Source organism: Pleurodeles waltl, chromosome 2_2 (genome assembly GCF_031143425.1).
Source record: "Pleurodeles waltl isolate 20211129_DDA chromosome 2_2, aPleWal1.hap1.20221129, whole genome shotgun sequence".
Lineage (NCBI taxonomy): Eukaryota > Metazoa > Chordata > Amphibia > Caudata > Salamandridae > Pleurodeles > Pleurodeles waltl.
The window spans coordinates 1143679756-1143693286 of record NC_090439.1 but is presented as its reverse complement, the minus strand read 5'-3'; the positions used below and the strand labels follow the sequence as shown (position 1 = coordinate 1143693286).

The window sequence follows — 13531 nt, the reverse complement described above, 5'->3', positions numbered from 1 at the left end:
TGACGACCAGTCAGCTGCATTCATGATGTCTTCCAGCCTTCCTCCTACCTGGATGGCTTCCGAGGCCATCGCCCCCAAGTGGAGTGCGCTCCAAAGACCTGCACGTTGATGCCAGCTTCCATCAGAATCCATCTGACCCACCTGGCAATGGAGGGGGAAGAAACTGCTTTAAAGGGTTTCCTTAAGGAGATCAATAACTGGTGCTCCCCCGGTGGCCGAAGCTCGCCCGTCATTTCCTCGTAAGCCTTCAGGTATCTTACTACACAGAGTCTGGGAGTCTGGTCGAAAGCTGGATAAGTTACCCACCTGGTATCACATTTCGTTCTTCTGGAGACAGTGAACATTACTCCTTCCGGAGAAAACACCCTGGCTGAATCATCCAGTGCTCTCACATCCGAGACTCGCTTACACGAGATGAGGCATAACAAGATAGCGAGCTTTGCTGACAGCTCTTTGCAAGAGAGATATCTGTTGTCCTGCCAAGAGGACAGAAGTCGCAATACCAGGTTGACGTCCCACAACTCCAAATATCGGGGTTCAGGAGGATGGCTTAGCCTGATACCCTTGAGTAACTTGCACACCCACGGGTGTTCTCGTACTGGGTGATTGTTGACTGGGGGATGTCCCGGCGAAATCGCCGATCGTGCCGAATTAATCAAGCAATACGCTTGACCAGCTTCTGCTAGGTCCGCCAAGAAGTTTATGATGTCTGTCATTTGGGACCCCATGGGATCGATATGTCTTCCCACACACCAACGAGCCCAGCGATTCCAGGCCAATCTGTATGTTTTACGAGTGCTTGGGGCCCAGGCCTGCCTGATAAACCTTTCAGCCTGTTGCGAAAGTCGGTGGTCCGACCAACGAGACCTGAAATCCTCCAGGCTACCAGAGAGAGATGGCCCTGAAGGACCAGCAGATGACAATGTCCCTCAGGATTCGAGAGAATGGACGGAAAGTTCGGTAGTAGAATCGGGAAGTCGCAAGAGAGTTCCAGAAGTGCGGGGAACCACACCTGAGATCTCCAGAGTGGGGTGATGAGGATCACTGACGCACCCTGTCGACGTACCTACGCAGTCACTCTCGGAATCAAGAGGAAGGGGTAAACGCGTAGCTCTGTTCCCGCCCCTAATCTTGAAGGAAAGCATCCACCGCTGACGCCCCGGGGTCTGGGCCCAACTGAAGTACTGCGGTAGATGGGAGTTCCATCTGGACGCGAAGAGATCCACCGTGCAGGGACCCCAACGCTTCATGAGAGCGAGGAAAACCGCTCTGTCCAACCGCCAGTCACTGGAGTCCTCTAGGAACCTGGAATTCCAGTCCACCAAGGTGTTCTGGGATCCCGGAAGGTACTCCGCCATTACCAATATCTGTCGCTGTAGGCAATAATGCCAGAAGTCCTTCGCCAACTACACTAGAGCTCTCGAGCGGGTGCCCCCCAAGCGGTTCACATACTGCACCGCCGAAATATTGTCCATCCGCAATAGAATGCAGCTTGAGACTCAAAAAAGAGCCCGCCAGGAGCTCTAGGCAGTTGATATAAAGATGGAGCTCCCGCTGGGTCCAACGTCCCCCAAAGGATACATTCCCGCATCAAGCCCCCCAGCCATAGCGTCTGGCATCTGACTCTATCACTAGGTCCGGCGAGGCCCTGAAGATCGCCCTGCCGTTCCAAGTCTCCATGTGATCCAACCACCATTGGATCTCCGTCCGCGCCTCCTGGGAGAGGGAAATCAACTCGAGTACGTGAGGCCCCGACGAAGGTGATGAGCCTTCAGACGTTGAAGGGCCCTGTAATGGAGTGGCCCTGGGAAAATGGGCAGTGTCGAGGAGGAGAGGAGGCCTACTATCCTGGCCGATTGCCGGAGAGAGATCCTGTTGCGCCGCAAGACCTTCGACAGTTCCTTCTTGATTTTGGTTATTTTCGAGCCCGGAAGACTGAGAGTCGCTGCCTGGGAATGGATGAGGAAACCCAGGAAGGTCATGGATTGGGCCGCTAGAAGGTCAGACTTCTGGGCGTTTATGACAAATCCCAAGTCCTTAAGGAGCTGCATAGTTATGTTCGCATTGGATACTAGCTGTGTGCGCAACTGGTCCAACAGCAGAATATCGTCGAGGTAAATGATCAATCAGATCTTCCTCGACCGAAGGTGCTCCACCACTGGTTTGAGCAGTTTCGTGAAGCACCAAGGTGCTGACGACAGGCCGAAAGGCAGGGACGCAAACTCGAACACCCGATTCCTCCAGATGAATTTCAGAAATCGGCGGTGAGGGGGAAATATCGGTACCGACAGGTAGGCGTCCTTGAGGTCGAGGCGAATCATCCAATCTCCTTGCAATAGGAAGTCCCTGAGCATGTGTATGCCTTCCATTTTGAAGTGGCGGTAGGCCACCCATTCGTTGAAGGCTCTGAGATTGATGACAGGCCGAAACACTTTGCCCTTCTTCTCAACCAGAAAGAGGTTGCTTACAAACCCCCTGGGATGTCTGACCGATTCGCAAATGGCCCTCTTGCGCAGGAGATCCCGCACCTCTGCGTCTATCAATGCGGCGTCTGACTCCGAAAAGACGAGCGGTCGAGGGAGAACCTCCTGCACCGGGGTCCCCCAGAACTCTATGTGGAAGCCCGACACTGTCTGGAGAACCCAGCCGTCCGAAGTTAACTGGGCCCATTTGTGCGTGAACAAACGTAGCCTGCCCCGATCACCTGAGGAGAGGAAAGGATAACACTCACCGTTGGCACCTCTGGGGGCGTTTGCTCCACCGCGGGCACCTCTTCTGCCTTTGCCTCTACCCCAATTGGGGAAGAAAGTGCCTTGTCTGCCATCTCTCCATCCATTGTTTCTCGCTGGGTAGGAGTTGGGGCCTTGTTGGAACGAGCGGCCGGAGGAGCGACCCCTGCCTCTTCCCGCCCCTCCAAAAACCTTCCCAGGAAAATCTTTTTGATGGAGGTTTGCGCTTTATCCAGCGCTGAAAAAGTGGCAACAAACTTGGCCAATTCCTTTACAAAGGGGTCCCCGAATAGGTTCCCCTGGGCGATAGCCCCTGCTTCTGAGCTGGAGAGTTCTCCAAGTTTCGGGTCGACCTTGATAAGAAGGGACCTTCTCCTTTCTGAAAGAAACTGCACAATTCGCATTGCCCAATTAGCATACCGCCCTTTGGGACCAACCCGCCACAATGTCTGTGGGCAGGGGAGAATTATTGCATTTCGCATGTTCCGCCAACTGTATGATCTGGGTAAGGGGCCCGAGGATATCCAACAGCTTGTCCTGGCACCCACGCCAGGAACGATCGATACCCTTTTTAGGATCCTTTACGTATTTAGCAAAAAACGTACATATCTTAGGGTCGATCTCAGGTGTAGCCGCCACCCTGTCAAGAAAGGTTGGGCGCGGGTATTCCGCCCTCAGTCGGGCCCTACCCTCTTTGTCAAGAGGCTGCCTGATCTTACTGGCGACGTAGTCCGCCACCCGTTTCTCAGGACGCCACTCCGAGGACCTGGGGTGGTAAATATCCTCTGGTTGAAACATGTCTGTGTCAGAGGTCTCAGCCTCCTGCAGGTCTGAACAAGTATAACTTGGGCGCCACGGACGCCCTGAATCATGTTCCTCATCGGAGGAAGAGTCCCCTTCCGTGTCCCCGCCGACCCGCTTGGGAGACCCAACATCAGGGTCCGATACATGGTGAGCCACCTCACCGGTCTCTCCAGGGTCAGAACTCTCCCGGAAGGGTGGACGCCTGAGCTTGCGTGCACTCTTGTAGAAGACTTCAGTAAGGGTGCTGAAGCCTTCAAGGTGCCCCTCCTCACGCTTGCGTACAGTCTTGGGGCCCGCTGAACCCTTAAGGCCAGGCCCCGTCCCCCCCACCGCACCCGTACCCTTGAAAACATGAGTTTGGCCACACTCTCCCTCAATGGGCCCAAGGCCCTGGAAATGGCCTGCGTGAGTAGGACGTCCACCTCAGGAGGCAGGGTCCGTTGGGAGGGGCCCTCCCCAGGGGACATGGTGGGGTAGTTCTCGTGGTCCTGCATGGACTGCATGGGGTAGGCACGGAAGGGACTAGACAGGAAGATTCTCCCTGAAATATATATTGGGAAGCCCCTGCGCTCCTGTCAAGAAAAAAGGGGGGGGCGGAGACCAAGTCTCGGTCGCGGCACGCTATCACTGCGTTGTGCCCACTAAGTTTTGTAATACACCAAAAAACGGTGTCTGCACAGGGTTGGAGGGTTCTGGTGAGCAAAAGCCCATTGGAACCCTAGCCCGTCACCCAACAGCGAAAACAAGCGCAAATGCGGCTCAAAAACGCTGAGAGGACGCGTCAGGAACTGGAGCGTGCGAAAGAGTGCCCTCTGGCGGACCAGACCAAGATTAAATGAATCTGTGCTCGGGCGAAGGAAAAAACGCCTGCTGCGCGATGGGGTTGCTAGGCAGCCACTAACAAACACAGCGAAAACGCTAAAGAAGCTTATCAAGCGAGCAAAGCACAATGCAATAACACTTTCTGTTACTCAGAGAGTAAAGGGATTAGCACTTAACTGACACGTGAGCAGTGAAGAAAGAGGAAGGACACTGGCTTCCAGGGATATATATCCGGACTGTTGAATACTGTTATGATTGGACATTGGTTGCCATGGCTACGTGTACCATGGGTTGTAGTTTTTTATGTTGCACTTTGAACTTGCTGTTAATAAAAAGTGAAGAAAGATAGGCATAATCCTCGCCTCCGGTCCTGATATAGAATACCATTTCTCTAGGGAAACCTCTGGTTTAATGATTTCTCTTTAAAAATAGAGGCAAAACACTGGTGATTTATCCTACGTATGATATTTGATGGGAGATTTGGACTTACTTGATCCAGAGAGTAAAGTCCGGCAAACGTGGCCCGTATTCGAGCTACAGCTTCCGGGTCGCCAGGCAGAAATCTCTCCAGGGCCCCTGGTCGGCTCAGCTCTTGCTGCACTTTTTTGGTACCCGCCAGTTGAGTGGCAACATCCGGGCACTTGATGGCTTTGGCCCTTTCCATTAGCAGCCGAGCCTCCCAGCCCTAAACGAGAGACAATCATCAGCCCCATCTCATACTTGTGGAAGAAATAGCAACCCAGCCCTACGCCTGTACCCTTTATGTGGGGTTATTAAAGGAGTAGTGAATATGAGCTCTGGCATCCAACTACTACATATCCCAAACTGACATTCCATTTGACTGCAAACCAGAATATTGGACGCGACCAGCCACGTCCTAAAGTGCAACACAATTAGAAAAGCATCCATTCAAATATGTTTCTGTAAATAGTGAGTGAGTGAAAATGTCTCCGGCCTTAAGAGAAGATGTACCCTCTGCATATGTGGCAGAGATTAAAACCTAACAATCAATTAGTGACATACATGTTGGCATATGCTATTCTTAATAATTATGCACTAAAATGCCTAACTTAGAATCAAATGTAAAATGTACTTGTTTAAAATTATGATGGACATTGTTGCTGCCATTGTAGAACATTACGTGTGACCATATTAAATGTCATGCATTTATATTAAACAGACTAATGATGAAAATTATTAAAGGAAACAGTGAATGATAATGTTTGAAGTATATTAGAATGGTTAAAATGATTACTGATTTATCTGTACTTAAATTGGTTCATAAGATTTTATTGATGTGGAAATATATATGTGCAGAAAAATAAAAAGGTATGCCATAATCATACTTGAGACCTTGCAGTAATAATGTTTATTAAAAAAGGATTTGCTTATGCATGTGTGATTTGAAATTGTAAGGTGCGCAGTAGGCCTTAGGTATATTAACTTATGCCTCTAGTTCGTTTTGCAGTCATAAGGAAGAAAATACTGTTTTATCATGTCCCCTTTGACCTAAATTCTTCACTAAGTTTGTTCATGTGTTAGTGAATCTTCCATTGTATTAGTTCTGAATTCAGGGTCTAGTGGCCTTGATTATTGTAACTCATTTTGTGTTCTGCTGTATTCACTAAGCCCATTCATTATGGGGTGGGAACTGTTGAAATCATCTTACTATTCCTGGGAAAGTAGTGTAATGTTTCAAATGTGTTTAAAATGTTCCTTATCAATGGAACCAAGGAGGTACACCATGCTCATACCATCCATGGGAGGAGTTGGAAAGGTTGCAACCTGATGGACGTAACTTGACTTGATTGTATGTGATTGCCCCACTTGGCATAAGCCCACAATCTCTGAACAACTGGAGAGAAGCTAGAGACCTTTGGAACTTTAGTTAGCCTTGCCCCGAGACCCAGAAGAGTGAGTCTGCTCTTGACTGTCCTAAGCCCCAGTTATATACTTTGCTTGAGACTGTGGGCCTCATTATGAGTTTGGCGGTCTGAAGGTAAGACCGTAGCAGTGGTAGCAGCCAAAATACTGCCATGTTGGTGATCATCCAACTGCTGTATTAGGAGTTACGCAGCTCAGACCGCCAAAAAACAGCCCATTTCCCCAAACCGCCAGGTCTCTGGCGGATGGAAAAAGGTGGTCCAATGACCCGCACCGCCAGCCCGACAAAAATCCTCCCTTCAGATTGCGATCCACAGATCATGACAATGGTTCTTCCATGGCGGAAAATCATTGGCGGTGCGAACCGCAGTGGTCTGAACTCTGAACACCACATCACATTTGATAGTTTGAATATCCCACACCTGACATACATCAACACACTCGACGCACCTACACACTCCACTATATTACACACCTACAATCCTTTGCAAACAGAATGCCAATCACAGCCACAGACGAGAAATAACCATCACAGATTTATTGATAAATACTTTTGGCACCCATACACATTTCACCATGCATACATTCCACACCTGCACAACGTACACAACACACAATTTACAATCACACACAATACACAACAATTGTCACCCACTCACATCACAGCACCTACACCTGATCACTAAAAAAATGTTCCATTCTTTTTTTTTTTTTTGTAATACTACCTCACCGCTTATACTACCATGTCCCACAAAAAACACCCATGTTTCACAGGTGATGAGTTGAGGGTCATGGTGGACGAAATTGACAGGGTAGAGCCACACCTATTCGGAGCACAGGTCCAGCAAACATCAATAGTCAGGAAAATGGAGTTGTGGTAAAGAATAGCTGACAGGGCAAATTCTGTATGCAGCTATCCACGCACAAGGGAGGATATCAGGAAGAGGTGGAACGACCTCAGGGGGAAAGTACGTTCCATGGCATCCAGGCAGAAGCTGGTGGTACTCAAAACTGGCGGTGGGCCCTCACCTCCTCCCCCTACTTTCACATCTTGGGAGGAAAAGGTCTTGGACATACTGCATCCTGAGGGCCTGACTGGAATACCTGGGGGAATGGAGTCTAGTAAGTCCCCACAACATATATGTCGCCAAAATGTTTTGTCTTGCGTGCTCCCTCACCACCTTACGCCACCTCAATTACCAAACCAACCACCACCCCTCTGCCAAGTTACAAATACCCCTCTCTGGCATGCCAGATGTCCACTAAAATCAATCTGGTACACAGCCCTTGTAAATAGGATGTTAGGTTCTGGGAACTGATAGCACTACTGTTCCCAGAAGGCAATATTCCACCATAAAGAAAACCAGAACAGTGCACCAAATATGAGATGTCATGCATGTGAAAATAACAACCAATGTAACCCATCATGAATGTTCCACTGTGAAACTGTTTATGGCAATGACAGCAATGCAATGGCCCACTCTCACTCCCACCACCATTACAAGCGAAACACAGCTACAGCTGAGTGCCCAATCAAACTGCCCTTAGAACTAAGATTCCTAAAATGGAAATTTACTCACCTGGGAGGGAAATCTAGATGCCAAAGTGGATGCACACTCAGCACATCCAGAAAGATGTCAATGTCAATTGCCTACTCCCATACTGTGTCCCTACTCTGACACTATTGTGCATTGTGCAGCCATGAATCATGCCACACACTTTACTTGGCACAAAAAGGTTATCACCCATGTCAATAGTCAGCCAACACAAGAGGATATTGGCAGTCAAATAACTACCAACATAGCTTAACATCTTTGAGCATGGTGCATGGTATTGAAATACCAGAGTCTCATGTTGTACGAAGTAAGAATTGGTAGCAGCTGACATTGTCATTTCTGGGGATCATATTAAGGCAGTGTGTGCATCTCACACTACATCACAAATTGTAAAACTTAAACATAAATTGTTGCATCACTTACAGCAACTGTGTGTTCCACTCCTCCCAGAGGTAACCTTGATAATGTCACTATGGAGAGGATTCCAGAGACTGCCACAACCCCTCCGGATGCAGGCCCAGGTGAACAACACCCCTGGATGTTTGGATACTGACTAGCTCATCAGGGCCACCTGGTCAGTCAACAACAGTCATTCTCACTCTGCCCACATTGACTCCTCCCATCCCTGCTGCATCTACATCACACGCAAACATTCGCCCCCAAACCTGTGTCCAAGTACTGTTTAATCCATTGTGTGCCCCCCAGTACAGGTACCTGAGTCTCCTTTTGTCGTCACCCCTGACAATGATGGACCTGCCACTACTGGGAGTGGCCACACTGTACCAGGGGCACAGCCACATGGGGAAAGGGTGCATGGGAGGGATGGTGTGGGTCAGAGGATGGGGGCTCAAAGGGACAATACTGACTGGGAAACCATCTCTCAAATCTTGAGAGCCTACCAAAATTCCCAAGGTATGATGGGCAGGCTACTCATCATGACAGGGGAAATCCAACAGCTGCAGAGGGACAACCACCAGGAAGCCATGCAGCAGTGCTTCCATTGCTGGGGTTCTGAGGGACATCAACACAACCCTGAGTAGGTCTGCCACACACCATCAGGCCTCTTCCACAGGTAATGAGTCTTCAGGCCTTTCAACATCTGCGGCTGTTAGTGGAAGGGAGACCCTGCCAGGGAAAGGACATGCCTCAGACACCCCACCCTCTATAGCAGAGCAACCCCCCCTTCCACAAGCGTGGACGTCCACCCAAACATCCAGGACAAGCAGATGCCAAGACCAAACCCACTACCAGCAAGTGAACATCTTCTGATTGTTTCCCCTAGTGTGCCACGGATACCCCCTGTTGACTGTTCTGAAACCTAACTCCATTTTCCTATGATGAAAGGACACTGGACTTGTGTTCCCAAACGGTGTAGCAGCTACCCTGATGATTTCAGGGTAGCTTCTGAACCATTCACTGTTTACTTTCTGTTATTTCTGTTCCAATTCACACATATTGTATTACACTTCCCAATAAATACCACTTAAACACAGGTCCTGTGTGATATCATGTATCAACCATGTACAACTGTCATGTATGACAACTCTTGTACCAATATGTCCCTCTGTATTGTACAACCTTTGTTATGGACATCACATGTGTACGCAGTATCATCAGGAGACCCATTACATTGGTATTGTAGCATAGGCATAAGCCAAAACAGCTGTATTGTACATCTCCACACATTTATTTGTAGATTTGCAACCAACAGAGTAGTACTGCTGGTGACTTCAGAATGTCAGCTTAGGTGTCATACACTACTAACCCACAGGATACTGAAGTTAGGGACATGTCAGTCTTTCCTCAAGCCAGGAGGCCTACAGATTGGCCCTTTGTATAGCCAGGTAAAGCCTTATCACATACCCATAACTTTGCTTCCTAATAATCATATTCCATGATACAGACAGAGATCAGTACTGATGTCCCCAGTCCTTGAACCTTTCACTTACCATGGTCAGTTACCTGTAGGTTTTCCACTCACCTATGTAAGTCCTCAAAGACATGCACATTGGTCTGCAAAGTAGTAACACACTGACAGCTATGTGCAAGGTAAGTCACATACAACTGAAACCATTAGGATGGTAGAGGCTCTGGTTCAACATTTTCACATGTGTAAGAACCCATATGAACACACTTATGGCACCATTTGACCACCTCTAGTACCAAACAGATATCCTTGTAGGAAAAACATACTTCCATCCCAGTGTTCTGACAGTCTGGCCATATAAGTGACTCGCCACTTACTCATGCTACACATCTCCTGGTTACATCCCTGTCTACTTCTCATGTCTGCCTGCAAATCCCATCTGCTTACTGACACTGCCTGTGACTTGGCAATGAGGAAGAGCCAAACTGAAACTCAGCAAATCTGTGATTGTCAAAGATAAGGGATAGTACATAATTGTCAACTTACATCATTTCTGACAAGTCATTTTCACAAGTGTGACTTTGCTTATGCAGTAGAAAATCATGACACTGTATACCACACTGTACAGTACACAATACCAAAGAACAATCCGCATGCATATCTGACTCATGGGCATTGGAGCTAACCAAGACCTCACAGATGATTGTAAATTGGAAGTGATATGCCAGCCATCATTTGTAGATTACAAAATGGGATCCCACTATTGACAACACATCACATACCTTTAGTCAGTTGAAGTACTGATTGATGAGATCTGCCCTGATGTCTCCAACTTTGTCTTAGGGCAAGTTGTGGTGCATGAAGCAGGCAACAATATTTTGGCATACCTAGTTAGGTGAGTAGAGGAGGGCTCCTTCAGATTTGTCGAGACTGCAAAATCTTGCCCTTAGGAGCCCAAACGTCTGCTCCACGACATGCCTTGTCCTTCCATGGGCCTCATTGAAGCGGACTTTCCCTGGGGTGGTTTGGTAACTCACTGGTGTCAATAACACAGGACCTCCCAAAATAACACAACCCCCCTTAGCGTGGGCCTAACCCCCCTCCCAAGCCCAATCTCAAAGGACCCCCTCCAAAGCCTTGGCCCAAACCCCCACTTCATCTGCCGATAATCCCTGAGGTGTCTGCCTGCCCCCTTGATGTCCCTACCTGTGGAGGCTACATGGCAGTCAGAAGTCAAGTTCGGGCACACAGATGTGCTTTGTGTGCATGTTGCAGAGTTTCCCATTGTACTGGCCTATGGCCTTGGGCATTTCAATTATATATCTAATTTCAATACATATTTGGACCAACCAGTTGTTGGATTAAACGTTACATATTTGTCCTGTGTAGGAAAATGCCACTTTTCGCCTTTTGTTGATGCCAGCTTTGATTGAAAGTGTGCTGGGACCCTGCTAACTAGGCCCCAGCACCAGTGTTCTTTCTCTAAAACAGTACCTTTGTCTCCACAATTGGCACAGCCCTGGCACACTGATAAGTCACTTGTAAAAGGTACCCCTGGTACCAAGGGCCCTGTGGCCAGGGAAGGTCACTAAGGGCTGCAGCATGTATTATACCACTCTGGGGACCCCTCACTCAGCACATGCACACTGTCTCACAGCTTGTGTGTGCTGGTGGGGAGAAAAAGATTAAGTCGGCATGGCACTCCCCCACAGAGTGCCATGCCCACAACCCACTGCCTGTGGCATAGATAAGTCACTCCTCTAGCAGGTCTTACAGCCCTAAGGCAAGGTGCACTATACCACAGGTGAGGGCATAGCTGCATGAGCACTATGCCCCTACAGTGTCTAAGTCAAATTTTAGACATTGTAAGTGCAGGGTAGCCATACTGAGTATATAGTCTGGGAGTTTGTCAAACACGAATTCCACAGTTCCATAATGGCTACACTGAATACTGGGAAGTCTGGTATCAAACTTCTCAGCACAATAAATCCACACTGATGCCATTGTGGGATTTATTGAGAAATGCACACAAAGGGCATCTTGGAGATGCCTCCTGCATGCCAACCCAACTGCTAATGCTAGGCTGACCGGTCTCTGCCATCCTGCCACTTCCAAACCCGTTTCTGGCCACATGGGGTGAGTGCCTTTGTGCACTCTGTGACCAGGAACAAAGCCTGCCCTGGGTGGAGGTGCTTCACACCTCCCCCTGCATGAACTGTCACACCTGGCAGTGAGCCTCAAAGGCTCAAGTCTGGTGTAACAGTGCCCCAGGGCACTCCAGCTAGTGGACACAGCCCCCACTTTTGGCGGCAGGTTCGGGGAGATAATGAGAAAAACAAGGAGGAGTCACCCCCTCAGCCAGGTCCACCTCTAGGGTGACCGGAGCTGAAGTGACCCCCCTCCATCTTGCTTTGGAGGATTTAGCCCAATAGGAATAGGGATGTGCCCCCTCCATAAGGGAGGATGCACAAGGATGGTGCAGCCACCCTCAGGGACAGTAGCCATTGGCTACTGCCCTCCAGCCCTAACACACCAAATACTAAATTTAGGGGTGACCTTGAACCCAGGAAATCAGATTCCTGACAACCTACAAAGAAGGACAGCCTAGCTGAAAAACCCTGCAGAGAAGAAGGAGGATGACAACTGCTTTAGCCCCAGCCCTACTGGCCTGTCTCCAACTTCAGAGAACCTACACCAGCGACGCATCCTGCGGGCCCAGCGACCTCTGCAGACCCATAGGACTGCCCTGCCACTACAAAGGATCAAGAACTCCTGTGGACAGCGAACCTGTCCAACCAAAGAAAGAAGAAACCATCTTTAAAGGGACTCTCACCTCACTCCAGAAGCGTGAGTCCCCACCACTCTACACCTGACGCCCTGGTCCGTGTCCAGAGAAACCAACGACCCAGAGAGGATCCCCAGGTGACTGTGACGATGTGCCCACCCTGGGCTAACCTCTCTGCACCCCCACAACAACACCGGCAGAGGGAATCCCGAGGACCCCCTGACCATGACTGCCCAGGACGAAGAAATCTGACACCTGGAAGAAGCACTGCACCCGTAGCCCCCAGGCCCATGAAGAACCGACCACCAGTGCAGCAGTGACCAGCAGGCAGCCATAACCCTTGCCCAGTTGGTGGCTTGCCAGAGAAGCCCCCCTGTACCCTGCCTGCAACGTCTGAGTGACCCCCGGGTCCCACCTTTGAAATCTATTGCAAACCCGACACCCTGTTTGCCCACCGCATCCGGCTGCCCCTGTGCCGCTGAGGGTGTGTTTTGTGTGCTTACTTGGGACCCCCCAGTGCTCTACTAAACCCCCCTGGTCTGCGCCCCGAGGAAGCACGAACTTACCTGCCAGCAGACCGGAACCGGAGCACCCCCTGTCTCTATAGGCGCCCATGTTATTTGGGCTCCTCTTGGACCTCTGCACCTGACCGGCCCTGTGTTGCTGGTGCTGGGTGTTTTCGGGTTGACTTGAACCCCCAACGGTGGGCTACCTATGCCCCGTAGACTGAACTTGTAAGTGCTTTACTTACCACATTAACCTAACTGTACTTATCTCTCCCAGGAACTGTTGATTTTGCAGTGTCCACTTTTATAATAGCTTATTGCCATTTTATGAAAAACTGTGTACATAACTGTTTTGGTTCAAAGTCCTAACTATACTTATACAAAGTTCCTTACATTTAATGTACTTACCTGCAATTTGAATCTTGTGGTTCTAAAATAAACTTAGAAAATAATATTTTCCTATATAAAAACCTATTGGCCTGGAGTTAAGTAATTGAGTGTGTGTTCTCATTTATTGCTTGTGTGTGTACAACAAATGCTTAACACTACCCTCTGATAAGCCTAACTGCTCAACCACA

General features: G+C 49.1%; 1 protein-coding gene across 1 annotated transcript in view; it reads right to left on the bottom strand.

The window, feature by feature from the left end:
• LOC138282976 (glutathione synthetase-like) overlaps positions 1-13531 on the bottom strand; it is a 309854-nt gene that overhangs the window by 73434 nt on the left and 222889 nt on the right. The window contains exon 9 of the mRNA XM_069221064.1: positions 4846-5040. Coding sequence (XP_069077165.1) covers positions 4846-5040 — 195 coding nt within the window. The remainder of the gene's footprint in view (positions 1-4845; positions 5041-13531) is intronic.